The 27,933-nt window shown below is 40.2% G+C and overlaps 1 protein-coding gene and 1 long non-coding RNA gene across 4 annotated transcripts; one reads left to right on the top strand and one right to left on the bottom strand.

Moving 5' to 3' along the window:
* On the bottom strand, nucleotides 1–27,865 carry LOC120457606 (2-oxoisovalerate dehydrogenase subunit beta, mitochondrial). The gene is made up of 6 exons (XM_039645115.1): nucleotides 27,560–27,865; nucleotides 27,426–27,503; nucleotides 808–1,054; nucleotides 528–746; nucleotides 378–470; nucleotides 1–319 (listed from the first exon to the last, which is right to left on the bottom strand). The coding sequence occupies exons 1-6, from the start codon at nucleotides 27,784–27,786 to the stop codon at nucleotides 92–94; spliced, it is 1,092 nt and encodes a 363-aa protein (XP_039501049.1). The 5' UTR covers nucleotides 27,787–27,865; the 3' UTR covers nucleotides 1–91.
* On the top strand, nucleotides 25,322–27,504 carry LOC120457607. Of its 3 annotated transcripts, none has more exons than XR_005617049.2 (3): nucleotides 25,322–26,301; nucleotides 26,395–26,472; nucleotides 26,636–27,504. It is a non-coding gene; the product is annotated as an uncharacterized LOC120457607 (long non-coding RNA). The 3 variants fall into 3 exon arrangements; XR_005617048.2 differs by having other exon boundaries at nucleotides 25,327–26,301; nucleotides 26,395–26,845; nucleotides 26,957–27,504; XR_006356535.1 differs by having other exon boundaries at nucleotides 26,395–27,504.
* Nucleotides 27,866–27,933: the final 68 nt, after the last annotated feature.

Here is a 27,933-nt window from a genome sequence, read left to right as displayed (position 1 = left end):
TTATATTTTTTACAAGAATATAATATCTTTAAACCCATTTTTTTAAAGTAACTTATGAAATGAAATCCTTTCATTTCTCATCTTACAATTTTCAAAAGTTAACAATATCATTGATAGCTGACAAACAACGGTGTTTATCGGGCATATAAAAAGGCTCGAAGACGTGAGGAAACGGAGTATCCCATCCAGTCACTCGCTTTACAGGTGCTTCAAGGTGCAAAAAGCACTTTTCTTGAATGTACGATGCTAGCTCTGAACCGAATCCCTGTGTTAATGGAGCTTCATGCGCAATTATAACTCGACCGGTTTTTTTAGCAGACTAAAAATAAAAAATTATATATAATCTTGTTTAAATATCTAATAAGTTAATCACTTACGGTGCATATGGCATCAGTGTCCCACGGCAAAATGGAGACCAAGTCTATAACTTCACAATCTATATTTAGCTTCAGATTTGCAGTTTCTGCAACCTATATAAGAAATAGCATAACGGGAACATTGGTATCTAACTGTATATCGCCACTTACTTCTAATAGCACATGTACTTGTGTACCCCAACCAATAAGTGTGACATCTTTTCCATGTCGCAATATATCAGCTTTGCCAAGCGGTGATGTATAGTATTCCGTTGGAACATCCTCAACGGCTGCCCGATATAAAGTTTTTGGCTCAAAAACAATGCACGGGTTTGGATCACGAATACATGCAAGGATAAGGCCTTTTGCTTTTATCGGTCCACGGGGTACCTATACAAATTGTAAAGTACAACTTCGAATATTCCAGAATTCATTGATGGTTTCAAATTACCACTACACGAAGACCCGGGGTATGCGCAAAGTATGCTTCAGGACTTTGAGAATGGTAGAGTGCTCCGTGTCCAACAGCACCGCAAGGAACTCTAAAAGTTAAGGATCCACAGTCGAATAGCCCTCCGCTTCGGTAGCGATATTTGGCAGCTTCATTTACTATTTGGTCAAAACTAGGAAAAATGTAGTCCGCAAACTGAATTTCAGCTATCGCGGTTGCTCCAGTATTAGCCACACCAATTGCAAAGCTATGAAATAAATAATAGAAATATTATCAATATAATATACTACATAATGTACACTTCTTTTAAAGCTCAGCTAATTTGAAAAAATACACAATATTAATATTCACAAAGTTGTCTTGATCTAATTCTTCACTTAGAAGGGGCTAGATAAATGGCTTTGATTTATTTAGAAACCTTAAGCATATTGAAAATGATTACTTTTACTCACATACAGCCTTACATATTATATATAAATTCCACATTAGTCGTGCACGTCTATGAAATATTTTAATATGATTCTGGAATTCTTCACCTGCTTTTTGTATACTTTTTTGAATCTTTGATGTTATCAGCTTACATCATGATGCATCAGCTTACAACAAATGTTTTACATGGATCTACAATCATTATTATAAAACTAAGCCGGAAGGCATAAGTTTTGGGTGTTGGCAAAATGTTATGCCCAACATTATACAACATTTACAAAACAAATAAACAAATTAAAAAAAGTAAACATTTTTGAAAAGTTGGAAGTATGCAGTTTCAAAGTTCTAAAATACGTTTTGATCAAGATACTTGTACATAATTAATTTGATCGCACTATCTTGCGCATTATTATTTTATTTTACTATTTGGTCAAAATTTGGAAATACATATGTACTCCGTAAACTGATTGTTCCAGTATTACCCACACCTAATGCAAGCTATGAAATAAATAACAGAAAATATATTATTATATTTTATTTATTAATTTATTTTTTATAATAGATAGAGTAGTTTAGAAAACTAAGCTAACTAATCTTATGACTGTGTTGGTTAACAATTGTTTTGCATCTTAATTGGCTAAATGATTTTGTGTTTGTTATGTATATTTGTCTTTTTTATTTTTTTTAAATTCTGTTAATACACTGCAGTGTAATAAGTTTTCTTTCTGTTTTATCGCAGAATCCTTTTTAAGATGTTATTTTATATCTGTGTGGTTTATGTTTGCCGCATTTCAAAATGGTCGTTTCGGTTGTGCTGACGAATGTTATTGTGCAGTTCATTTTTAAGCCGTCAGGGAATTTGTAGTTTGCGATTATATTTTGTGAGTTCTTACAGATTTCGGTATGATTCTGGTTCTTGTTTCTTATGGTTTCGGAGTTAACCGAACCTATTTATACCAGTTACTCGTAGAGTAAAAGGGTATACTAGCTTCCTTGAAAAGTATGTAACTGGCAGAAGGGAGCGGTTCCGACCATATATCCGACCATGTCCGTCTGTCCGTCCATGTCCATGTTGCTACGCCCACTCTAAAGCCCTCAAACCATCCAAAGCTGCCACGCCCACACATTTTTAAAAAATGTTTTGAAATTTTTTCACTTTTTTCATAGTCTTCTAAATTTCTATCGATTTGTCAAAAAACTTTTTGCAACCTCCACCCTAACGCCCACAAACCGCAAAAAACTGCCACGCCCACACTTTTAAAAAAGCTTGTGATATTTTTTTACATTTTTGTTAATTTTGTAACTTTCTCTCGATTTGCTTCGCCCACGCTAACTGAAAAACTAAAAAAAACTGTCATTGTTAAAATTTCTCCTTCGCACTTCCACTAGCTGAGTAACGGGTACCTGATAATTGGGAAAATCGACTATAGCGTTCTCTATTGTTTAATTTGGCCATGACCTTGACGACATCGAGGAGTGTATACGTGTTGCAATTAAATTTAGGACTGGATAGGCATTCCATTACATTTAGTTTATTGTGGAGTTTAGGTAGAAGTGAATTTATGTGTTTCCTATTTATTTATTGTTTATTGTTATACCTAGAATTTTTAAGGAAGTAACGCTAGGAATTTGTACGTTAACACAGCGTATCCTGCAACTGCAGTTGTGTTTTTTTTTGTACATATATGAGGGTGTTGGCATTTGGATAGGGATAGCAATGCCCTAAGAGGTTATCTATGCGGAAGTCTGTATTTATGTTTTCATTTAAAAATGTTGTTGTCGTATGCTAAATCTTATTTCTTTGTGAAGGGATATGATGTTAGATAATTTATTGAAATCTATAAAAAATAGTATGACGGATATATGTGAACCTAAATGGAAAAGGGGTTTGAAGAATGCGGACCGACGCGGAAGATTATTTTCAAAGGTTTTCGTTAAGAAGGTTGTTGTGTCACAAACCACCAGAGTCTTTTAACTACATATGTTTACTTGCGTTTTTGCTATACATGAGTTGAGAGAAATGGGACGGTAAGATGGAGTTTTGAGTTTTGTGGGTTTTTGGCTTGAGGATTGGGGTTATTAAATTTGTTTTGAAAGCTTGTGGTATGTGGCTATTAAGTATATCGTTAAATAGTTGTTATTATACCCGTTACTCGTAGAGTAAAAGGGTATATTAGATTCGTTGAAAAGTATGTAACAGGCAGAAGGAAGCGTTTCCGACCATATAAAGTATATATATTCTTGATCAGGATCAATAGCCGAGTCGATCTGGCCATGTCCGTCTGTCCGTCCGTCTGTCCGTCCGTCTGTCCGTCCGTATGAACGCTGAGATCTCAGAAGCTACAAAAGCTAGAAAGTTGAGATTAAGCATACAGACTCCAGAGACATAGAAGCAGCGCAAGTTTGTCGATTCATGTTGCCACGCCCACTCTAACGCCCACAAACCGCCAAAAACTATCAGTGTTGAAATTTCTTCTTTGCACATCCACTAGCTAAGTAACGGGTATCAGATAGTCGGGGAACTCGACTATAGCGTTCTCTCTTGTTTTTTTATGTAAGAGAGATATTTTTGATCAATTCATATTGTCTAAACATGTGTTTAGACATGATAAGAAGACAAACTATAAATATGGTCTATTTATGGGCTGCAATAAACATGTTACTGGACAGCATAAGTGGCAACTACAGATAAGTACGATTGCAGCGGTCTATTGCCGAAGTGTCATGATGTCAGATATGACCACGCGGGAGGTAATTAGCGCGGTCATAGGCCTTAAACATAGACATAAACATGTTACTGGACAGCATAAGTGGCAACTACAGATAAGTACGATTGCAGCGGTCTATTGCCGAAGTGTCATGATGTCAGATATAACCACGCGGGAGGTGATTAGCGCGGTCATAGGCCTCAAACGCAGACTGCGGCGTCTTACAAGCGCTGCATTATATAATTAGACGATAAGAACCTATGTAAGAAGGAATAAAAGTCGAAGCCCTCGCAGTAGCGAGTCAGTTAGATTCAAACACCCGAATTGAACACATTAAGTGTACGCACTAGTTTATAGTGTGAACATTTTCGTCCTTCGAGAAATTCTGTTGTTTTCCCCCACCAGTGGTAAGAAACACAGAAGTAAAAACCAGCGCTTCAAAGTAAAAAGAGCAAGGTTATACGAGTGATTCTGTTGTTTTCCCCACCAGTGGTAAGAAACACAGAATAAAAGACCACCCCTTAAAGTACTAGGACTATGTGAAACATTGTGTTCTTGCTTTTCCTTGGCTGATCAATCAGCTGGGTCAACTGGGCGACCAATCAAAAAATCCTCCAACGGATCACGCCAAAGAATACAAGCAGAAAGCACAAAAAAGTCACAGTGATTGTTTTCCCAAGATGTTGTTGGAAAGATCTGTGAAATTGATGCCAGACCATGGAGAGCTGCAGAACAAAATACTGCAAGCCATCAAAGAAAAAGCATATATACCAGCAATAGAAGCATTGGTAGTCCGATTTACTACTAAGAACAATGCGCTGGTAAAATTGGGAGTTGGCGATCATCAATATTTTAATGATAAAATATTTATTAAAACTATGGATGCTGTCAAGGCCTACAAGGAGTCGCAATTAAAGGTAGAAACACTTGAAGAGATAAATATACCAAGTGGATCAAAATTATCTGATACCGCATCAGCTCGGAGCTCCAGTCCAGTTGATAATCTGGCTCAACTGGTGGACAGAAGAGCGGACAGGGTGAGGCAACAGATGAGCCTAATCTACGAAACCCTAGATAGTTCAAGTGAGATTGAACTAGTCAAGCAGCTGGCAATGATGAAAAGTCATTGGTCCAACGTGATGGACACACTGAAACTGCTTGAAAATAAGTATGACAGAACTGCCTTTGATCAAGATGAGGCAGACATTCTGCAATCTGAAGTTTCAGCACTAGAGATGGTACTTCAGAGGAAGTTGGAACAGTTTAAAAGTTCCAACTACGACGTGCCAGAACTCCCAAAAGTGGACCTTCCAACGTTCAATGGAAATGCGACGGAATGGCCAACAGTTTTACGAACTGTTCTCTGAGCTAATAGACAGCAGGAAGGATCTCAGCAACACAAGAAAGCTGGGATATTTAAGAGCCTACTTAAAAGGAGAAGCTCAAATGGTGGTTAGCCATTTGATAACGGGTTCAGCGGCTAGATATACAGCAGCGTGGGAGCTTATCTGCAAACGCTATGAGAATAGCAGAAAAATATTCTCCCAACACTTCAACAAATTAATGGAACTGGAGTGCTTGCTGCCCCATGATGAGAAAAATTTAGGGAAGTTTTTGGATATTGCGAACGAGAGCATATTCATCATAAAGCAAAAAGGAAAAATAGGAAGCTCTGCTGACGTAATTTTAGCAGAAATTCTGCTGCGGAAATTTTCGCCAGAAGCCTTGCAGCTTTATGAACAGCATGTAAAAAAGGCAAGAGCTATACAGTCATTACAAGATGTACTAGAGTTTATTGAGCAACAATACAACTCAGTAAATGCCATTACCAAAAATACCGCTCAGCTTGCTACAAGAAAAGTGCAAGTTAGATCGTGTGCCTTTTGCTCTAAGGATGGCCACGATATGATAAAGTGTCTCAAATTCAGAGCACAATCAATCGAAAAAGGAAAAGAACAGCATGTGCTTTAGATGCTTTGGAAAGCATAATGCTATCGACTGCAGAAAGGAAATTAGATGCAATCGATGCTCCAAAAGACACAACAGCCTTCTTCATGAAGACACAAAACGCAGTATCAACAGCAATAGCCTTAAGCAAGGCCAAGACACACTATTGGCTACAGCTGTTGTTTTAGTGAAAAACAAAGCTGGTGGTTACAACGAGTTGATAGCGCTTATTGACGGTGTATCCCAAAAGACGCTGATTACAGAAGAGGCAGCACAAATATTAAGCATTCCCAGAGTGAGGAGTACTATAGAGGTCGAAGGTATCTACTCAATTATCAAAAAATAGTGTCCACCTGACGATCAAACCAAAAATTCCAAGCAGCTTCAAAACATCAACGGAAATTGGTTTTACCAACACTCCATAGAGCCCTTCCCAGCAAAAAGTTTGATATTGATATCAACAAAGAGTGGAAGGGCTACAGGCTAGCGGATTCACGATTCAATGAGCCAAGCAGAATTGACATGGTGATAGGTGTGGATCTATTTCCCCTGATTATGATGGAGAAAATAAAAACCGTGAATGGAATCTTGGGAGTAAAAACCAGATTTGGATGGATTGTGTCCGGAAATATAACTCGAGCAACAAAGTTATTATATTATAAATTATAAGTGTCACTACAACAATAAATCTAAAGGACCTGGAACGCTTTTGGGAACTGGAAGATGAAGCCGATGAGACGATTACAGACAATGCAGAACGCGAAAGAAAATTCCAAGAAACAACTGTCATCAACGAGGAAGGCAGATTTGTGGTTTCAATTCCATTCCACAAAGAAGCAAAGCTGGGACACTCTCGCAAACAGGCAATGGCAAAGGCTTATGCAAATGGAAAAGAAGTTTCAAAGAAACCCAAAGAACTGGGCTGCATACAACGAATTCATGAAAGAATACCTTAAGATGGAATCTGTAAGGACAACGGGTCAAGGTAAATACTATTTACCCCATCAAGCAATCATCAGGCCAGGAAGCTTAACTACGAAGCTACGAGTAGTTTTTGACGCATCCGCAAAGACGACAAATGGACTAAGCCTAAATTACGTTATTATAGCTGGTCAAAAGGATATATTGGATATTCTAATTAAATGGCGCAAGTGGCAATATGTTATGGTAGCTGACATTGAAAAATGTATCGCCAAATAAAGTTTGCTGAGAAAGACCAAGAATACCAATATATCCTATGGAGAGATGATCCAAAATTGGCGATCAGTGAGTTTAAGTTAACAACCGTAACTTATGGCACCTCGGCAGCACCTTTCTTAGCAGTCCGATATCTACGAGAGTTGGCAGATCGCTTTTGCCAAGAGGATAGCGTCTTAGCAGAAACAATTAGAGACGACTTTAATATGGATGACCTCATAACTGGTGGAGACACAGTCAACGAGCGCAATGAACTTCAAGGCAAATGTTTCATTCAGGAACTGTGGAAGTTACCGATGACTTGGGACGTTGAATTGGAATCCAACTTAGCTAACTGTTGGATGGAATATGCTAAAGGTCTATCATATTTCGAAGAAATTAGCATTTCACCCTGGACTGGATGCTCCAAAGGTATTATGGAGCTACATGGATTCTGCGATGCATCAGAGAAAGCATATGCAGCGACTGTGTATACAAAAGTAGGCGACAGAGTTACTTTGCTAGCAGCAAAAAGCAAAGTAAATCCTATAAAAAACAGGAAAACAATTCCAAAGCTGTAATTATGTGCTGCGCATTTATTAGCAAAGTTATTAGCGAAAGTGCAGGCTATATGGAGCAACGAGATTACAACGCATGCATGGAGTGATTCGTAAATTACTATTGCTTCGTCAGAACTAGAGGTATCAATAAACTAATTCCCAATGTCAAATGGAATTACGTTAAATCGGAAGAAAATCCAGCAGACGTGGCTTCAAAAGGGATATCACCGCAAGTTCTTAAAATCTGTGAAATTTATTGGAGAGGGCCGAATTGGCTATCTATAGATGCACAACACTGGCCCACTCAAAAGGAATCGGAAATTGTTGTGGCATCCACATTGATAAAATCCGAATATCTGCAAAACCATCTTTTATAGAAGTATTCATCGATCGACAAACTTTTTAGAGTAATGGCGTATGTATTACGCTTCATAACAAAGCTGAGAGGAAAATCGCAAAAGCCGTCACATCATACGGTGGAGGAATTAAAGCTAGCGAAGATTGCCGTGGTAAAGATACAACAATAGCTGGATTTTGGACACGAAGTCAGACTACTTAAAAACAAAAGACCATTAGACCCAAAGAGTAAGTTACAGGCGCTAAATCCGTTTTTGGATAGTAATGGCGTACTTCGAGTACGTGGTGGACGACTACAAAACGCAATGATACCGTATAATATAAAACATACAATTATACAGGATAAGTCACATTTGACTTGGTTAATTGCAAAGGATGCTCATAAAGAAACTCTGCATGGCGGAATTAACATTATAAGAACTTATGTTCAGAGGGAGTTCTGGATATATAGTATAAAAAATTCCTTAAATATTTAAGGGAATGTATTGTATGCATACTATACAAGCAAGAGATGTCCAGTCAACTGATGGGAAATTTACCAGTTTATCGAGTAACGGCTGATTACTCGTTTCAAAATACTGGAATCGACTACGCCGGACCGTTCCAGATTCGCTGCTCAAAGGGAAGAGGTCAAAAAACGTATAAAGGATACATTTGTGTATTTGTTTGTATGGCAACAAAAGCGATACATCTGGAAGCTGTTAGCGACCTTTCGGCAGACAAATTCCTGGAGGCTCTTCGACGGTTCTTTGCAAGACGAGGCAAGAGTGAGAACCAATACTCAGATAATGGAACAAACTTCGTGGGAGCTTTAAGAGTATAAGACAAAGAATTTGTAGCTGCCATTAAAAACAATAATGATTTAGCACCTATACTAGAAAAAGAAGGCATCAAGTGGCACTTTATTCGACCGGAAAGCCCCCATATGGGAGGTTTATGGGTAGCCGGTGTAAAATCACTGAAGCATCACCTTAAACGAGTTATTGGTGAAAACAGCTTTATTTATGAAGAATTTGCATCGCTGCAATGTCAACTCGAAGCAGTGCTAAACTCGCGCCCATTAGTCACCGTAAGGAGCGAAAACGATGGTGAGGACATATTAACGCCGGGTCATTTTCTGGTGGGAAGACCTCTAATTGGAGCTCCTGAACATTTTGACGAAAGTAAGACAATCAGCTCTTTGGATAGATGGAAGCTTATTCAACGCATCAGAGGTGATTTTTGGAAGAAATGGAAAGAGGAGTATCTGGTGTCATTGCAACAGCGAACCAAATGGCGCCAAGTAAAGCCAAATCTGAAGGAGGGACAACAGGTTCTTATAAAACATGAGAACACTCACCCTGCCAGATGGCCAATGGGAAGATTCATTTGTACGACTTAAGGACAAGATGATAAAGTCCGGGTAGTCACGGTTAAAACAATTGATGGGGAAGTAAAAAGATCGCTAAACAAGATCTGTCAACTTCCTGTTAGCGAAGCAAAACCAGCTGGAGCTGCAACGCCATCTATAACGGAGTCAATGCAGCTACGCAAGGACAAGAAGCTTAGGCAGCGAGTTCCAAAAGACAAAAGGAATGGCACTGGAAGCATATCTACTGTGCTATGCTGTTTATTGATGTTGCAAGCTACAACTGCAACAAAAAATTCTGAAGAAATTCCCAAAGAACTTGGGAAAATTTACGACATCGATGCAAAAGCTGCAGTTATGGTGAACAAAATTGGTAAAATTTAAGTCGCTACATCCAGTTGGCAATTATTGTTTTATTATGACATTTTGATGTCATAAAACAATCAGAGGACTTCCTGGAAAAATCCCGCCTGGTTTGCAAAAAAATGGAAGACTTCAAGGACTACTGCGATTTCTTCGGCACGACAATACGGACAAAAATTGACAACATAAAAGAAAAAGACAAAATACTACGGCACCGAACCAACCGAAAGAAAAGGTTTTTACTGTTCTTTGATATCGGAAATGCAAATAGAATACAGGAAAATATGCAAACGATCATAAAAAAACGAAAAGCATATAATGGAATATGTTGACAATCAGAACTCGGTCATCAATGCCACGGAAGAACTAGTAAGAGAAGCTACGATAGAAGCAAACCGCAATTTGGGAAAACTGACCCAACAAGTCAATATTATTGCAGAAACCATAAAGGAGCACTTTATGGAATATAAGGAGTCAATTAAATTTCTTATGTTATCAAATCAAGTGCGAAACTGGATTGAAGAGGCAGAAAGCCTACAAGCAACAGCGATCTCAATGATAACGGACATTAGTGAAGGAAGAGTTCATCCTACACTAATTGCGCCTAAAAAAATGCTGGAGGAGCTCGAAAAAATTAAGCAAAAATTAGGACAAAAACAAGAGAGAACGCTATAGTCGAGTTCCCCGACTATCTGATACCCGTTACTCAGCTGGTGGAAGTGCGAAGGAGAGTCTTAAACACTGACAGTTTTTGGCAATTTGTGGGCGTTAGGGTGGGCGTGGCAAAAAATTTTTGCAAATCGATAGAAATTTACAAGACTAATACAAAAATGAAAAAATATCAAAACATTTTTCAAAAGTGTGGGCGTGGCAGCTTTGGGCGGTTTGTGGGCGTTAGAGTGGGCGTGGCAAAAAGTTTTTTGGCAAATCGATAGAAATTTAAAAGACCAATATAAAAATGAAAAAATATCAAAACATTTTTCAAAAGTGTGGGCGTGGCAACTTTGGGCGGTTTGTGGACGTTAGAGTGGGCGTGGCAAAACGTTTTTTGGCAAATCGATAGAAATTTAAAAGACCAATACAAAAATTAAAAAATATTAAAACATTTTTCAAAAGTGTTGGCGTTAGAGTGGCGTGGCAACATGAATCGACAAACTTGCGCTGCTTCTATGTCTTGGGAGTGTGTATGCTTAATCTCAACTTTCTAGCTTTTGTAGTTCCTGAGATCTCGACGTTCATACGGACAGACAGACGGACAGACGGACGGACAGACGGACATGGCCAGATCGACTCGGCTATTGATCCTGATCAAGAATATATACTTTATATGGTCGGAAACGCTTCCTTCTGCCTGTTACATACTTTTCAACGAATCTAGTATACCCTTTTACTCTACGAGTAACGGGTATAATAAATGCTACCGGGTGGAAATTTAGTAATACAACTACCAGTGATCTATAAACTGATGAAGGCACAAGCTATGTTGAAGGATAATGTCCTATTCATTGAAGCAAAATTGCCGATATATAATAATCAGGAAACGGATCTCTTTGAAGTAATCCCAATACCACTGTGAGAAAAAAGGAACAAAGCTTATTCCGAAATTGAATTCTACATTTTTTGCGTCCAATACAGACATAAACGCATATCACCTAATGTCTAAAATGGAAATTAACCAATGCAGACAAGAGGATTCGACAACATGGCCTTGCGAAAGTAATTGGGCATGGAAAAACGCGGATGATCACTTTTGCGAAATATCACCATTGAAACCAAGCAAGGCGCACTCAGCGAAATGATGGAATTCCAAGGCAATTCGTTCATTAAAGAGATAAGTGGATTCAACCGTTGGATATTAAGACTGTTTCGGAATACAACAGCTTATATAAGATGCAACGAACAGCATCAAGTTATAAGACTGTCCAATCAAGGCATTATACATCTACTTGCAGGATGCAAGCAATATTAGGGGATACAACAATAATTACTCCTCAAAAAGTAATCTGAAATGTCAAGTAAAATTTTGTTAAGCTGTTTCTGTATATATTGTTTCGGAAATCCTCTTAAAATTTCCAGTCCCCTGAGAGGTCAGAAAACAATTTCTCTAATATGTCAGCAATTTCGTTGCTAGCAAGTGTAGTCCTATCGTTTCCTGGGTTTGAGATGGCACGAATTTGTTTTACTGGCTTAGTCCGCAGAAACGTTTTATATTGACCCATATTTTGTATGAAGGAGTAGTGGGTTGGATGGTTGAGGTTAAAGAACTGGAAGAGTCTTTTTTCTCTTTTTTTTAATTTGTACCTAATTTTAAAATTTTTGCGTATATATTCTATGTTTTCTACGGTAATTATTCGGTTTAATTTTTTCCAGGCAAGTTTTGATTTCGTAGTTGGTCAAGGTGTTTATTCCATCGTGGGACACTGTATTGATGTATGTTTGGTGAGGTTTGTGGGATGGAAAGGTGCGATATATAGAATAATCCTGTTGATTTGGGCACCTTGTTTGTTTATGTTTTGGGAAGTAGGGCATTTCTGATTTGTTTGTTGACTGAGTACGTTGTACTTTTCCCAGTTGGGTTCTTTCAGCTTGAAAAAGGTCTGTTTAATTTTTGTGTACTTGTTGTGAAATAGGGTCCTTGGCGTCAGGGGCTAAGATTGCAGAGCAGAATGTTTTGTCAAGTGTGTGGGAAATTTGTCGTTTAATAGAATAAAATGCCTATTGTCAAAGAATCTTTGAGTAATTTCCCCATGTGTATTTAAACTAGAAAGTTAAGATTAAGCATGCAAACTATAGAGACATAGACGCAGCGCAAGTTTGTTTACCCATGTTGCCACGCCCACTATAACGCCCAAAAACCGTACAAAGCTGTCACATCCACACTTTTAAAAATTGTTTTGATATTTTTTATTAGTATTGTAAAATTCTATCGATTTGCCAATTAACTTTTTTCCACGCCCAGCCTAATGCCCACAAGCCGCCCAAAGCTGCCACGCCCACAATTCTGAAAAATGTTTTGATATTTTTTTTTCTCATTTTTGTTAGTCTTGTAACACAAAACGCCACAAAACGCTAAAGACTGTCTGTGTTGAAATTTCTTCTTTACACTTTCACTAGCTGAGTAGGGTAGCTGACTATAGGTTCTCATTTGTTTAAGTATAAATTGTATATTTATTTATTATGTATATTATATATTATTATTGCGAGTTAGGCTTGTTAGTACTCAAATAACCGAAAAGTGAGTGCACTCGTGCAGACCTCTAGTGGCTATATTCGTTATCAGTTTGTAGTTTATTGGGATTGGTATGTTATATGTGAACTTTATGTGGGTTTCTTTGAGGTAAAAAAATGTGTGGGGAGTATTTTTGATCAGAATAAGCAGTTGGCTGTAGTTGTTTACATATTCTTTTAAATTTCATTGAATAACAGTTAGTAATTTTTGAGCAAATGGGGGCTAAAAATTTAACTTAGAGGTGGTGTTAACATTTAGGTTTAAGTTTTTTTTATAACTCAGATAATCGGATTTGTAAGGTTTTTAATCGAAATCTTTTCGGTTTTATCTTTGGCCCTAAGGAGCTCAGACGCTACAAACTTTACAGTCTATTTGGCTTAATATAATATATATACTTAATATTAATACTTGGTAACATCTCCCTTAGCCTCTATAACACGTTTACAACATCATGTACGAATTAATAGTGGTCAAGTGTTGGTAAGCAATAATAAGAATAGTGTATGTAAATAAATGCTGTTGTTGTTGTAAGTTAAATAACAACAACATTTTTTTTTCTTTTATATTTACTGTGAAATCATGGAATGTCTGCATGTTCATTAACCTTTTGGCTTAGCGTTCTTAAATTGTCTCGCAACTAACCAAATGTACGGCTTCAGCATCCTTGCCTCCATTACTATTGTCAAATTTAAAAGTTTCAGTTCATTTAAAAGTAAAGATAGCCACAACCAAAAAGAGGTACTGAACGAACGATTGTTCACTTTTAAAATCGATTATCCATCGATCAACTACCGGCTCAAACAAAGGAAGAAGAACTCATCTCCAAAGAGCTAGTCGCACATTCATTCGTTTTTCTTATTTAAATTGAATACAATTGTTAACGCTTTAAAGTTAGCACCCCATAAATAAACTAATTAAGATCATTAAAGTCAACCTCTCTAAGTGTTCTTTATCAACAACGCAGCAGCAAGTCCCCCGACCGAATTATAGCTCATCTTTAACTGCCAAATTATTCGGCGCAGTCACTACATTATGGTAACCCATTGGGGGAACTGCTCAATTGCTAAAGTTATTTATGAAGTGAACTTGGTATCTGCCGAATTATTTAACACCATCCAGCATTCTGAACGGCACTTTCTCAACATTCTGACTACATATCAAACACTACATACCAAAGCCACAAACAACGGAGTTTTCTGCAACCGACATTAACGTGCGCAGTAGGAAGTTTTAACAGCTTCATGCAGTTTACACTGGAAACTGTTGCCTAGAATCTTGTAGTCAAACGCTACAGCAATGCGCAACTTCAGTTCATGCACACTATGGCGGCATTCTATAAACTCGAACCAGCTTACAAAGAGGTAGCAAAAGTCTGTTTCAGCGAAAAGTAAATATCAAGTGCGATCACTGGTTGGTGCACCATCTGCTAACTAAACTATCATTACGCAAGCTTGAGAGCACAGGCTGCGAAGATCTGTCGAGATTCCCATCTTTGGCATGTTGGAGAGGTTCCTGTTTGTACAGAAGTGCTGCTGATCGATTTTTTATCACCAAAACCAGCAAATCGCGGTGTACACCCTGCCAAAGGAATCGCATTCTTCCTCGTTAGAAATCCCTGGGTCATTTCTTTATGTCTATAAACTTTTCGAAAATTTAAAAATAATTACATTTTTTATTTACAAAGTCGTATGTGCTACCGTGTAACACGCGAGACTTGAGGCGAACTTATTTCCAATGACTGCGAAATTGAGGAACGCACTTAAGCTTTACAAACGTGCCTTCACAGCTGCTTAAAAGAAGAACCTAAAATAAAAAGAACAGAATGCCGTTTTAAGTCATAGCATAACAATTCAAATGTAAAACTAATTTTTAACCACTCCCTTAAGTTCCTTTTTTTTCCTGAAACCTAAGTTGCAGACACCAAAGCCACAGAAACTTCTATAGAACTTCTTACCCAACAAAACTCCGAAATTATACTGAAAAGCCTTTAGAAAATACGTTGGTCCCATCAAATTTGTATTAAAACGTGATCACCCAGTTACCAGTAACAACACTTTGCAGTTCTCGTTTCTTGTATGTTTATTCTTGCCTAGATTTATAATGTGATTTCGTTATCCGGACGTATCGGCTGGACACTCGGCTGGTACTGCCGCGGCCACACGTGGTTGATGGCGAGAAGAAAGGCTGTGGTCACCGTTCCCAGACTAGAGTGAAGAACCTCCTGTCCCTTGCTCTGTCCCTGCCGGTCCCGCCAGACGCCTGTTTAGTTCCTACCGACGCTCCGCCCAATCGCACGGTTTACGCGGCAGTCCCTGTAGCAAGACGCCCCATGAAAGACGAACGTTCCACCCTACCTTTTCTTTCTAGCTAGTGCGGACGGACCAGGGTGGTCTGTTTAGGGGCTTTGTTCTGCTGTCTCGCCGCTCTTGTCGTCCTGAGTGGTGCGGACCGTGTCGCTGGGTGCCCGTCCCACTCAAACTCACTCTCATCCGAGGTGACCACCGGCTCTAGGTCTTCTCCTCGATCGTCCTCGGCACCACGCCTTGGAGCTTGGGTGGACCGCGGGTAAGGCAATCGCCCAACCTGACCGCCCTTGCCTCTCGGCAAGCGACCCTTCCTTTTCCCCGGTGGTAAGTTTGTTGACTCTGGCGGAGACCAGACGGATATACAGTCTTTCTATCCCATTCCTTCCCCGCTTTCCCTAATCGCTCGGGTAAGTTCATTGGTGCAATACTCTGGTTCGCTCGTGGTCTGCATCCGTTGACTCTCGCTTTGACCTGACACTAGAACGGCTGTCGAGGTATTGTCGTTCTTCAACATCCCGCCGTTTGCGACCTTACTTTTCCCTGGTGGTGGGTCTGTTGACTCTGGCGGAGCCCAGACGCTTACCCAGTTGTTCTCGGCACGTTCGAGGGATGCAGTACTCCAGTTTGCTCGTGGCGTGTCTCCGTTGACTCTCACCTTGGCCTGACGCTAGAACGGTCGTACTCGTGGCCTTCACCCGTTAACTCTCGCCTTGGCCTGAGGCTAGAACAGATGATTGGATCCGTCCACTCTCGGGTACTGTTTGCTCTACTACGTGCTCTCCCTGTTCCGTCCTCTCAGCTCCGCATCTTCGCCCTTGCATCCTTGCGTCTCCCTGCATTCCTGGCCAGTAATACCGGCAGTAAGTCGCGCAATTGTCTTACGACTGCCCACATGGCCGGCTAGTGGGGAGTAGTGGTTTTCTTGCAGGACTGTTTCCCTCAGTTGCCTCGGAACGCATACCTTCCAGGTCACTACATCTTCGTTCCCTGCTCTATGCTGAATCTGCCTGTAAAGGGGGCTACCTTCCCATACGTAGTCTAGGAACTTTTGCGGATGAGCTTTTATTTTCTCTTGCATTTTCGTGATCCAGCTGCACTCTGCTTTGGCCTCTGTGTCATGCGTTCTCCGCAGCATCTCTGTTTCTGTAGACTCGATAACGCATCTGCTACTACGTTCAATTGGCCTTTCCTGCACGCGACCTCGAAGTCATACTGCTGTAGCTCTAATGCCCATCTGGCAATTCTTCCAGAAGGGCTTTCTATGATCCGCCACTACCTTAAAGTGGTAGGCCGCCAGGTCGGGTCACGCCAAGACTGGTTCAATGACTTATCTGGCTTTCACCTCCTCAAAGGCTTGCTGCTAGTCCTGTGACCATTTCCACTTGGTACCCTTGCGGAGGAGGTCGTTGAGTGGCCTTACAATGCGCGCGAAGTCAGGCACGAAACGTTGGTATCAAGATGCGACCCCAATATATTGCCTAAGCTCGCGGACCGATGACGGTTGTTCTAGCTGGGCTATGGCTGCTACCTTCTCTGGGTCCGTGCCTATCCCTTGGCTTGTGACGCTGGCCTAGGTACTGTAGTTTTTGCTTAAAGAATTGGCATTTCTCTGGGTTTGCGTTCTTCAAGCGGCGGAACACTTCCCTGAGGTTTCTTTTGTGTTCCTCTAGGGTGCGGCCAATCACGATGATGCCACCTTGTTACGCAAAGGCATGTGGCGACATTTCTGGTTCAATCACCTGATCCAGTGCCCGGTGAAATGTGGCCGACGCGGAGTGTAATCCAAACGGCATCACTCTCTATTGGAGCAGCCCTTTCCCTGGGACCGTGAAAGTCGTGAAGCGCCGGCTTAACTCTTTCAAAGGTATTTGCCAATACTCATCCTTAAGTTCCAGACTGCTTATGAAGCGCGCCTCCCTTAGTTGGTCGAGGATGTCGTGGCACCGGGTAGGCACCTGAAGTCCACGCATAGTCTCTATTTTTCCGTGTTCTTCTTTACCATGTCTATGAGCGAGCTGTACGGGATCCTTGAATGTTCGGCCTGCTTATATAGGCATCTTTTAACGGTTAATCCCTCTTGTCCCCAGTCTCCGGATCCGAAGTCCGCGGTATTACCGCTGGCCCGGTCCAAAGTCCAGCTTGTACCGTTATGCTCCTTACCCTGGTACGTCCCCGTTACTACGCGATGACTTGTTGCGTAACCCAGCGTTTGTTCTTGGCCTCGGTTGAAAACCTTGACTCGATGTTCTTCCATTTGTAGTGGGACATATATGTATATTTAATGCCCACTGCACTGTACATTTATTTATAATTTGTTCGAATATAAATAAAAAATATAAAAGATCTAATAATAATTCTGTGATTCACATTTAAACAAGAGAGAAACCAATAGTCGGGTTCTCCGACTGATAACGGGTATCAGCTAGTGAAAGTGCGAATGGGGCTCTTCAAAACTGACAGTGTTTGGCGATTTTTTTTGCAGATCGATAGAAAATTACATGACTAACAAAAAAAGGAAAATCTCCTGAGATCTCGACGTTCATACGGACAGACAGACGGACGGACAGACGGACATGGGCAGATCGACTCGGCTATTGATCCTGATCAAGAATATATATACTTTATATGGTCAGAAACGCTTCCTTATGCCTTTTACATACTTTTCAACGAATCAAGTATACCCTTTTACTCGGGTATAATGACAGCGAATACGAAAGCGCGGCCGCAGCGGTCGTTACCGAAATAGGTGACGAGTCTGACGATAAAGATCAGGTAAATTTTTTAGGGAACGCTCCCGACTATTGTTCATTGAACGCCAGTTGCTGGAGAGGCAACTAAAAATTCTAATCGACACAGGGCGGCAAAAAAAACTACATCAAGCCCGTTAAGGAGCTTAAAAATCTGGTGCCGGTCGATTACCCTTTCACAGTTAGTTCCATTCATGGTTCTAACAGGGTTCGCCAGAAATGTTTAATGAACGTATTTGGGAAATTATAGGATGGCATTATAGGATTTGACCTTCTAGCACAAGTGGGAGCAAAGCTGGACGCAGAGAAAGATACAGTAAACTATGGTGCTGTTTCTGAAAAGCATTTTTCTAACGTGAATGACATTGCCGTACAAGAATCTATAAGATCTGAATTTCGAAACATGATCAGAAACATTTCTAACGCGTTTTCAGCATCTAACAAGGCACAGCCATTTAACACTTCTGGTGCCACAATTTGCACAAGCGATATATACAAGCCCGTATATTCCACACTATACCCGTATCCCATGCGTGTATCTGAGTTTGTGAAGCGAGAAATCGCCTTACAACAACGCAACATGGGTGGTAGACAAAAAAGCCATGATGATCTGGGGTATAAGAATAAGTATCGAAAAAACCATCGCTGACAACTTCCCAATGCCAAATATTCCCATGATACTGGCAAATTTGAGAAAGCCAAATACTTCACAACGTTAGATTTAAAGTCATCAGCAGATATACTTAACCAAGCATGACCGCGAGAAGACATCTTTCTCGGTAAATGGCGGAAAGTATGAGTTTTGTCGATTACCGTTTGGCTTGAAAAATGCGGAAAGCATCTTCCAAAGAGCGATCGACGACGTCATACAAGAACAAATTGGCTAGTCGTGCTACGTTTACGTAGATGCCGTCTTTTTTTTCATAAAAAAGACCATATTAGGCACAAAGATATTTGATGCCAACATAAAGGTATCCAACGAAAAACACACTGAATATCTGGGATTTATTGATACCAATGGTGGTGTAAAAACCTACCCAGAAAAAGTAAAAACCATAAAGGAATACCCAGAACCAAAAAATCTGTATGAGCCAAGGTCATTTTTGGGTCTAGCCAGTTACTACCGTTGCTTCGTTAAAGACTTTGCGGCGATCGCGAGTCCTTTGACAAGCTTGCTGAAAGGAAAAAATCGATCAGCAAACACATGTCTAAGAAAATCTATTGCCTTCGGTGACTTGCAGAGAGATGCATTCGAGACGCTGAGAAATTTCTTTGTTTCCGAAGATGCAGTTCTTAGATACCCTGACTTCAGAAAGCCATTCGATCTAACAACAGATACTTCCGCGAACGGTATCGGCGAGGTTCTATCGCAAGATAAAAGACCTATCACAATGATCTCTAGGAACCTCAAAGAAAGCGAGTCGCACTGTGTCACGAATAAAAGAGAGTTATAAGCCATAGTGTGGCCTTTAGGCAAGTTACAGCACAATCTGCACGGACCACCAGCCTTAGACCGATCGGAATCCAAATCCGAAGATAAAAAGGTGTAAAGTGTATATTGACGATCATAACGCAAAAATCCATTACATACGGGGTAGAGAAAATACAAAATGAGTCTCAGTGAGTCGCTGCGACTATTCACAGCGAACTCTCACTGACATACACGGTCGAAGCGACAGACCAACCATTAAACTATATCAGAAATCAAATCATTATAGAAGTAGTGACCAAGTTACGGGGCGAGGACTGTCACCCACTCTCCGCTCCCTCTCTCTCTCTCTCTCTCTCACTCTTCAGCACAGAATTGCTCCCTGGATCTCCAATTCTACTCTTCCCGTGGCAGCACAAATTGGAGTCTCCGCTGCGCTCGGGGGAGCTTAGTTAAGTAGAATAAGCTTTAGTTTCTAATTGGTATTCGCCGAATAAAAATTGCAAAAATCCAAATGTAAAAAAGTGAAAATAATTTGTGCCAAGTTCAGTAAAAATTTCTAAGTCCAAAACTCTGCCAAAAATGGCAACCATTCTGTTCTCATTTCATTGTGTCCAACGCAAGCCAAATTCTTTTCGCAACACATTTATCAAAGAATACAATAACATAACAAACAACACTTACCCTCTGCCCATTCCAATTAAAATATAAATACATATTACATATGCCATCGTTTCGATTTTGCCTCTCACAAACAGAGCGTTTCGAAAATAAACGATTGTTGCAGTCAATTGAAAATCCTTTTTAATGTGCAGTCGATACCACTGGAATCTGGGGCGGCCTTGAAGGTACTCCAAAGTACTGTTCAAGGTTGCTTGACTGCCTTAGAAATTTCAGGCATCAACATTGAGAACTGGGACTGTCTGCTGGTATATCTGTGTTCATCCAAGCTCCCGAAGTTAACTCTCTCCTTATGGGAGCAGTCGCTCCATAAGAAAGCCGACCTCCCGACATGAATAGAGCTGAACACCTTCCTCACAGAACGCCATCGAACCCTAGAGGCCATCGATGATGTGAGACCACCCGTACCAAGTAAGTCACACTCCAAAGCGATGAATTCAAGTGGGCCTCTAGAAAAATAAGTTTCTACGAGACAAAAGTGGCTCCAAAATTCAAAAGTTGCGACTCGTGCAACAAGGAAAACCATCCTGTCCGTGTATGTCCACGTTTTCTCAAAATGTCGGTTGACGACCGGTCAGCCTACATTAAACGGAAGCAGTTATGCTTAAACTGCTTTGCAAAGGGACATCAGCTTCGTTAGTGCCAAAGCACGCTCAATTGTTTTACTTGCCGTGACCGGCATCACACGTTGTTGCAACGAAACAACCCCTTTTCCAGCAATTCAAGTCCTTCAAATCCTGCAAGGTCAATTTTTGCTTATCAAGACAATTTCGTTCCTAATGAGCAAGCCGGTGTTCAAAATTATTTCGCCACGGGCTCAAGAGCTATCCTTCTAAACACTGCCATAATTCACTGGACAAACTACTCACAAAATTTTGGGAGGTGGAGAATATACCAATAAAGTTGGTAAAAGAATCCGATTCCATGTGCAAGAGACGAGTGCAGCAAATATGTCGTTACTCTGCCTTTTCGCGACCCAGAACATATCGGTTCCGGGCTAGGGCATTCCAGGTCTTTCGCGTTGGCTCAGTTTTTAAGAAATGAACAGCGTCTAAAAACAGATGAGGCCTTAAAAGTGAAATACGATTGAGTGATCCAGGAATTTCTCGACTTAAAGCACATGCGACCAGTTCTTCCTACCCATGATTGCAACGCCTATTATCTGCCACAACACGCCGTCTTAAAACCGGAGAGCGTAACTACTAAACTCCGTGTAGTATTCAATGCCTCCAGTCCTTCATCGAATGGTACCAGTTTAAATGATATCCTTCCTGCTGGCCCCGTCTTACAGTCCGACTTAACCATTCAAATTCTATAGTGGCGCTATTTCCGAAATGTATCGGCAGGTCTGGGTAGATCCGAAGCACACTCCATTCCAACGAATACTTTTCCGAAATAATATAGGGGAAATCAGAGATTTCGAATTGAAAAGCAGCTAGCAGCTGACGTAGAACTCAACCATCCAAAAGCTAGCAAAATCATTCGAAATTTCATGTATGTAAATGATGTTCTAGCCGGAGCGGAGGTGGAGAATAATGCATTAGATTTGGCTACAGGAGCTTGGGTTGGACGAAGACATTCCAACTGAGTTTTTTCAGCGATAGCTTAATTTTCTCCAAAGTTATTCGGTTTTAGAGCAGATACGCATTCCACGCTGGCTCTTGTTTTATCCAGAGTTCAATGTCGAGCATCATGGCTTTTGCGATGCATCGCAAAAGGCTTATGGGGCGGCTAAAGATGTCCGCGTAGAAGTGGGCAGCACCATTATGGTGCAACTCCTAACCGCGAGGACCCGGGTAGCACCAGTCAAAACGGTTTCGTTCCCAAGACTGGAGCTGTGCGGAGCGTTATTGCTTTCCGAAATGGCTGCAGCCATCATTCCACAGATGCCTACGATCAATTCCGCACTTTACTGCTGGACGGACTCCACAATAGTGCTTGCATGGTTAAGCAAGCCAGCGTGCCAGAGGGCCACATTTGTAGCCAATAGGGTGACGAAGGTCGCCCAGGCCACAAAAACAGAAAATTGGTCACATGTTCAATCTGAGCATAATCCAGCAGACCTCGCATGTAGAGGAGTTTCCCTCAAAGATCTAGCCGATAGCCAGTTATGGTGGCACGGACCGACTTGGTTGCAAAATCCACGCAACCCCTGACGAGCAATGATGACTAGCAATGATGCCGCATTGCGGTGCTCAACCGACGCATCCTGGCACACCTTGTATATCTAGCAACTAAAAATAAGGAAGCTAACCAAAATAAAGAGTTTTAAGGCCGAGTACGCATTACAAGTTCTTAAGAGAAAAGCTGAGTAATGGTACAAGCCAAAGCTTATAAAGAAAATCAAGAAAATTAATTTGAAAGCCGAGTGCGCATTACGAGCTCTAAAGAGAGGAGAGTAGTGGTACAAGACTGAACATATTACAAAAAAAAAAAATTAATTACAATACATAAACAAATAACTTTTAAAAAAAGAGAGAAGAAATTATTACAAGCTTTTAAGAAAAGAGCTAGGTAATAAATCTGAGTTGCAAACACAAAAAAAATAATATAAAGGTCGGGTGGAGCAGGCTGCCCTCTACAAGCCAAAGAAGGAAATACAAACAAAGAAACACAATTGTTGAACTGAGGCTGGGTAATAATTCTATTACCAGTTCTAGGTCCCATATCGGAAATGACTGACTGGGTCATAAAACCGCTTCAGTGCGAGGCGATCGACAGGGCAATTGAAACCGAAAAGCAGAAGAGGAGTAAGCTACTACTCTTGCATGAAGTCCAGCTACAGTCAGTAGTATATTCTTTACCTGGTTGAGACCACCGACGAAAATAACGAAAACATTTACTAAATCCTTATCGACCATCTAAATAAGCACTTCTCACCGAAGCAGAACTCAACGTTTCAGAAATATATATGTATTTGAGGCCTGACACCTTTAGACACGGAAAGCTTTTGCTTGACATGCGACTGGCAAACAAAGCAATCCTACGGGAAAACTATCCATTGTCAACCTTCGACTGTATCATGACCGGACTCAAGGAGGCTATGTTCTTCGCACGCCTAGACCTCAAGGACCTTTATCTTTAAGTGACCCGAGCCGGGAAAGAACAACGTTTATAACCCCAAGGAGACTTAAACAAAAAATTCGTCTGATGTTTTGAGTAAACTTAACTACGTAAGTAGTAAGAATACTGGAATTAGCCCACAAAGAACATCCTGGTGAGACACCAATAAAACACAGCCTAAGGTCTAAAGTACGGTGGCCACAGATAGACAAAGAGAAATTCGTTAGAGCATGTAGAGATTGCTGCCTGGTATTGCAAGACATCCGGCCAACCACAATGAAGAGAAATCCAGAAATCCGTTCCCCAATGGCCCGTAGATATGGGTAGCATCGGATTTGCTAGGTCCTTTACCCAAAACCATCTTAAAACCATATCTTCCACGACCCTGGTAGAGGCAATGAAAGAGATCTTTTGTAGACTGAGATATCCGTTCGTTCTCTAACTACTGCAAGGCGTACTGCATTAAACAAGTTATTGGCCGCAAGCAAACGGAAGAGATAAAACATGAACAGAGCTCTTGTAAAACGCCCAAAAAAATGATACGCCAACCCCATGTAACCCCAAATGGAGCAACAGGGGCAGTGTACACAAAGCTTATGTTCAACAGGGTTATCCGTGACAAAATACCAGGCCTTGGGGAGATCTACGAGCGAACCTTGGACTCTGTCGAAAAAGTGAAAGACAATATTGAAAAAAGAAGAGGGGCAAAGGAAATCGATATCGATGTGGGCAAAAAAGTATTTCTTAAAAACGTAGTGTTCCCGAACAAACTTACATCAAACTTTGACAAGACGGAATTTACTGTGTTAGAACAACAGAATAACATTAAAGAAATCGAAGGGAGTGGTATAAAACTAACAAGAAATGCTTCACATCTCAAAAAGGTGCCAGCCAACCAGACGTATCCAGTATCCGGAATCATCACCTACTCCGCAGGTCACGGCCCTCCTCGGGATCCAGCCAGTCCCTGAGCCCGTTAAAGCTAAAACTCTTTAATAAAGGAGGGAGGGACACTGATGACCGATGCCATTATTGTGTTAATGTTACACCATAAAAAGTGTTACGTCACTGAATAAGTGGGTCATTACATCTGGGTCACACAATTCATATTGATATATTCTTAAACAATTCTCCACCCTACAAATTATCAGTTAACGGAAAAATATAAAGAACTAATTTACCTCTGGCCGCAACTATCAAAATCCAAACAGGTTCACCGAACAGTAGCCTTATCAAGATCAGCATTAATATCATGTGGTGTGTCCGATCTTTATAAGACGTTGGAGCTGATCGATAAGCTTCAAAAAATGCTTAAAAAATTATCAGCGCGAAAGAAAATTTTAAGTAATTTAAGTGAGAATTCTTGTAACTCTTATACGTCCACACATTTATCCGTGTAATTGCAACCATGAGCAGCGTCTATTGCGGCATAGTGCGCCACCGATGCCCTTCCATTTCCTTATTGGAAATTTCCGATTGTTACTATTTTATAGTCTTGGAATTATTACAAAGCAAATTTGCTAATCTTCATTTCGTATTATAGGCACACATTACTGAGATTTTGGGGCTTGAGGCAGTGCGGAGGGGTTTCTTTTGTTTCATAATTATTTCCTTATAATCCTTTTTTATTCATAAGCTGGATCCAGCGAGTCAGGCAAAATGGGAGGAGCGTTTGTAGGACTTAAATGTAATACCAATGTGCAAATCCAAGGCATCGTTTTCTAAAGACTGGTCATCAACTGATACTGTGCAGGAAACTTTATGCAGAGGCAGCTTAGGACCACCTAATCTCGACACTCTCGCGTCTCTCTCTCTTCTTACTATCGCGTTTAGCGTTCTGCTGTTCGCTCTGTCTTGTCAGTTGCTTTCGCAACCTATGCATATGTGAATTGTGATCCATTCGTGACCACGTTTCCGATTCGACGTCAAAATGAATGAAGTTCGTTTTTGATGGCATCTATAAGGCTGAATTGAACGAGTTCCTGATTCGCGAATTCGCCGAAAATGGCTACTCTGGCGTGGAGTTCTGTATGGCCCCCTCTCACATCAAGACCCAGCAGGTGCTGGGAGAGAAGGGCCGTCGGATCCGGGAGCTGACCGCTATGGTGCAGAAGCGTTTCAACTTCTAGACCGGAGCCAAGGAATGTGTGGTCGTCGTGTCCGGCAAACTGCGTGGTCAGCGTGCCACGGCGATAATAATCTTCTGAACATATAACGTGAATATCCATATTCACCATATCTCTCTGTCCTCAATCTCAGTAAATATATAAGCAAGAATGTTAAGATTAAGCTTTCAGATTCCAGAGACATTGACGCAGAGCATTGTTTCCCCACCCACTCTAACGCGCAACAACCGCCCAATACTGTCACATCCTGATTTTTGAAAAATGTTTATTTTTCTTTCGTTGTATTTGTTTTGACAAATTTTTTCAGTATACCAAGAACTCTTTGCCCACGCGCCATCCAACGCCCACAAACCGCCCAAAACTCCCACACTTTTGGATTTTTTCTTAATTTTATTATTTTTTTTCCAATTTCAATCGATATGCCTGAACATTTTTTTTTTCAGTTTTTCGCTAGGTACTTTGTTATATTTCTTGCGAACGCTTCCTGCTGTTCAGTCGGAATACATTGAGAAAAATAAATCAATAGAAATTTGGAAAATTCATTCTGGAACGGGCACAGAAACATTTCTGAGTAAAGTTTACGAAAGCTTTGATCTGGAATGTTATACAAGGTGTGTTCAAAAAGTAAAGCGAATTTAAATTTTTGCGGGTTATGTATTATACTCATGTCTGTCACTTATGCCGACAAGCTCGTTCATTTTGAACGTTCACTTAATTTTTGACAGCTGCTCTATTTTTCCCTATTCAAATTTAGTGTAAAAACGAAATTAAGTGAGCGGATGCATCACGAATGTTGACTGTGCCATACGCAAAAGCTAACTTGGACCAAAGCAACGTTTATCGGTGATACAAAATGTTCTCAGCAAAACGGATTCCCTTTTTTTGCAATGCACTGTGGTCCAGAAATCGATTTTATCGCCATAAAGTCTAAAAATGAAGCTAAAGACTTGAAACATTTTGTTGTTAAATCACAAATAGTTTGCACACAAAACCACGCCCTCTCTTGCCCCCCATATTAACTACTGGTATGACTCAGGAGTCAACGAAATTTTATTGTTTTTTTAAATATAATAAATGTGTATACGTGTAAAATAATCTTGCTCCTGCATTTTGTTTAGATAAGTTTCGGCGTCCCCTTTGCTGTGGTGTGTTGGAGTTTTCAAAATACGTGTACATAATCTTGCTCCTGCATTTTGGTAAGATAAGTTTCGGCGTCCCATTTGCTGTGGTGTCTTGGAGTTTTCAAAATCACTAGCAAGAATTGCCATCCACTTAAATCGGTCTAGTTGTCTGTTACACTCGGGCCGTTTTCTTTTAATGAATAATTCAAAATTGACTATTTTTTTCTGTCTCTTCCAGATTATTGTTGTTGATTGCGGAATAAACGTAATCTGAAACATAACTTATTTGCCAATTGTTACGCCTCCAAATGTCCAGGAGGTCGCTATGTCTGAACTCGAACTTGTCTATATAAAATCAAATTCTTAGGAAACGAGCAAAAATGGGCAAAAGATATTACTTTACCGTCAAAGACAATAGTTAAAGGTTACAATCGTATCACGTGCAAAAGTAAGCAAATAATTTGGCGCGAATTGCCTTCTCGCAATCAGCTGTTCAACACTGCACTTTTAAAGCTCATATCAAAATTGTTTTTTATTTATATGATCAATTTTGTTTTAGAAAATATTTGATAAAGGACGATATATTGACATAAAAATGTAGACTTAATTACAAAAAAAACGAATTCTGGACCATAGTGCAATGGCAGAAACCGAGACGAAGCCGCCACTGAAGGCTTCAAAACGTTTACGCTGCACATTGCCGGCAAAGAACGGGCAGATCTACATATTTCATAGGTCCGCCTTACAAGACGCTACCGATCACTGCTCTTGATCCAGATCGAAAAAGTCGTGTCAAAAAGTTGTATGGAATTACACATCTACATATTCTTATGCCTTTGCTCCTTCCCAAATTAATTAAATAATCCTGATGTTTTATATTTGTCTTATTTATATTTATTTATATATATATATAATAAAATATATTTTTAGTTTCAAAGATCACAAAGATCATATCTATCCAAAAAATCGCTAATATTGGGTTTCGAGCATATACATATATTTAATCCAGTAACTACAAAATAACGTACCCTGCAATTCCTTGCTCACATAGGGGGGTATTAAAAACGCGCTGACTTCCGTACTTATCCCGTAAATTAACTGAACACCTGTTGAATGCAAACATTAAAAAAACCAGATAGTCCATTTAAATTGATTTACTGACCGAAAAACTCCACCGAATCCCACATCCTCGCCAAACAACAATGCTGATTTGTCTTCGTCTAGCGCCAAATCCATTGCATTATTTATGGCGTTAAACATATTCATTCGTTTTCCAGTTCCCAAAGATGTAGGATAGTAGGTAAAATGTGATCGAGACCACGAGCATTTTATATTGAACCGAATACAATTATGCAAAATATGTCCTAGTTGAGCAGTTATAATGTTCATTTTTTTAATATATAACTAACACTTAGCAGGAAACGCACAAACACTATGACATAACACTTGTTATGATCGCGACTGAAATAAATTAATCAATATAATTAATGAATATGGTCTAAAAATATCTTGTAATACCATTTTCATGCCATAAAC

The sequence above is a fragment of the Drosophila santomea genome, unplaced genomic scaffold, assembly GCF_016746245.2.
Source record: "Drosophila santomea strain STO CAGO 1482 unplaced genomic scaffold, Prin_Dsan_1.1 Segkk63_quiver_pilon_ctg1_scaf, whole genome shotgun sequence".
Lineage (NCBI taxonomy): Eukaryota > Metazoa > Arthropoda > Insecta > Diptera > Drosophilidae > Drosophila > Drosophila santomea.
Note: the sequence above shows the minus strand (reverse complement) of the source record. Positions and strands in the feature narration are given on the sequence as shown.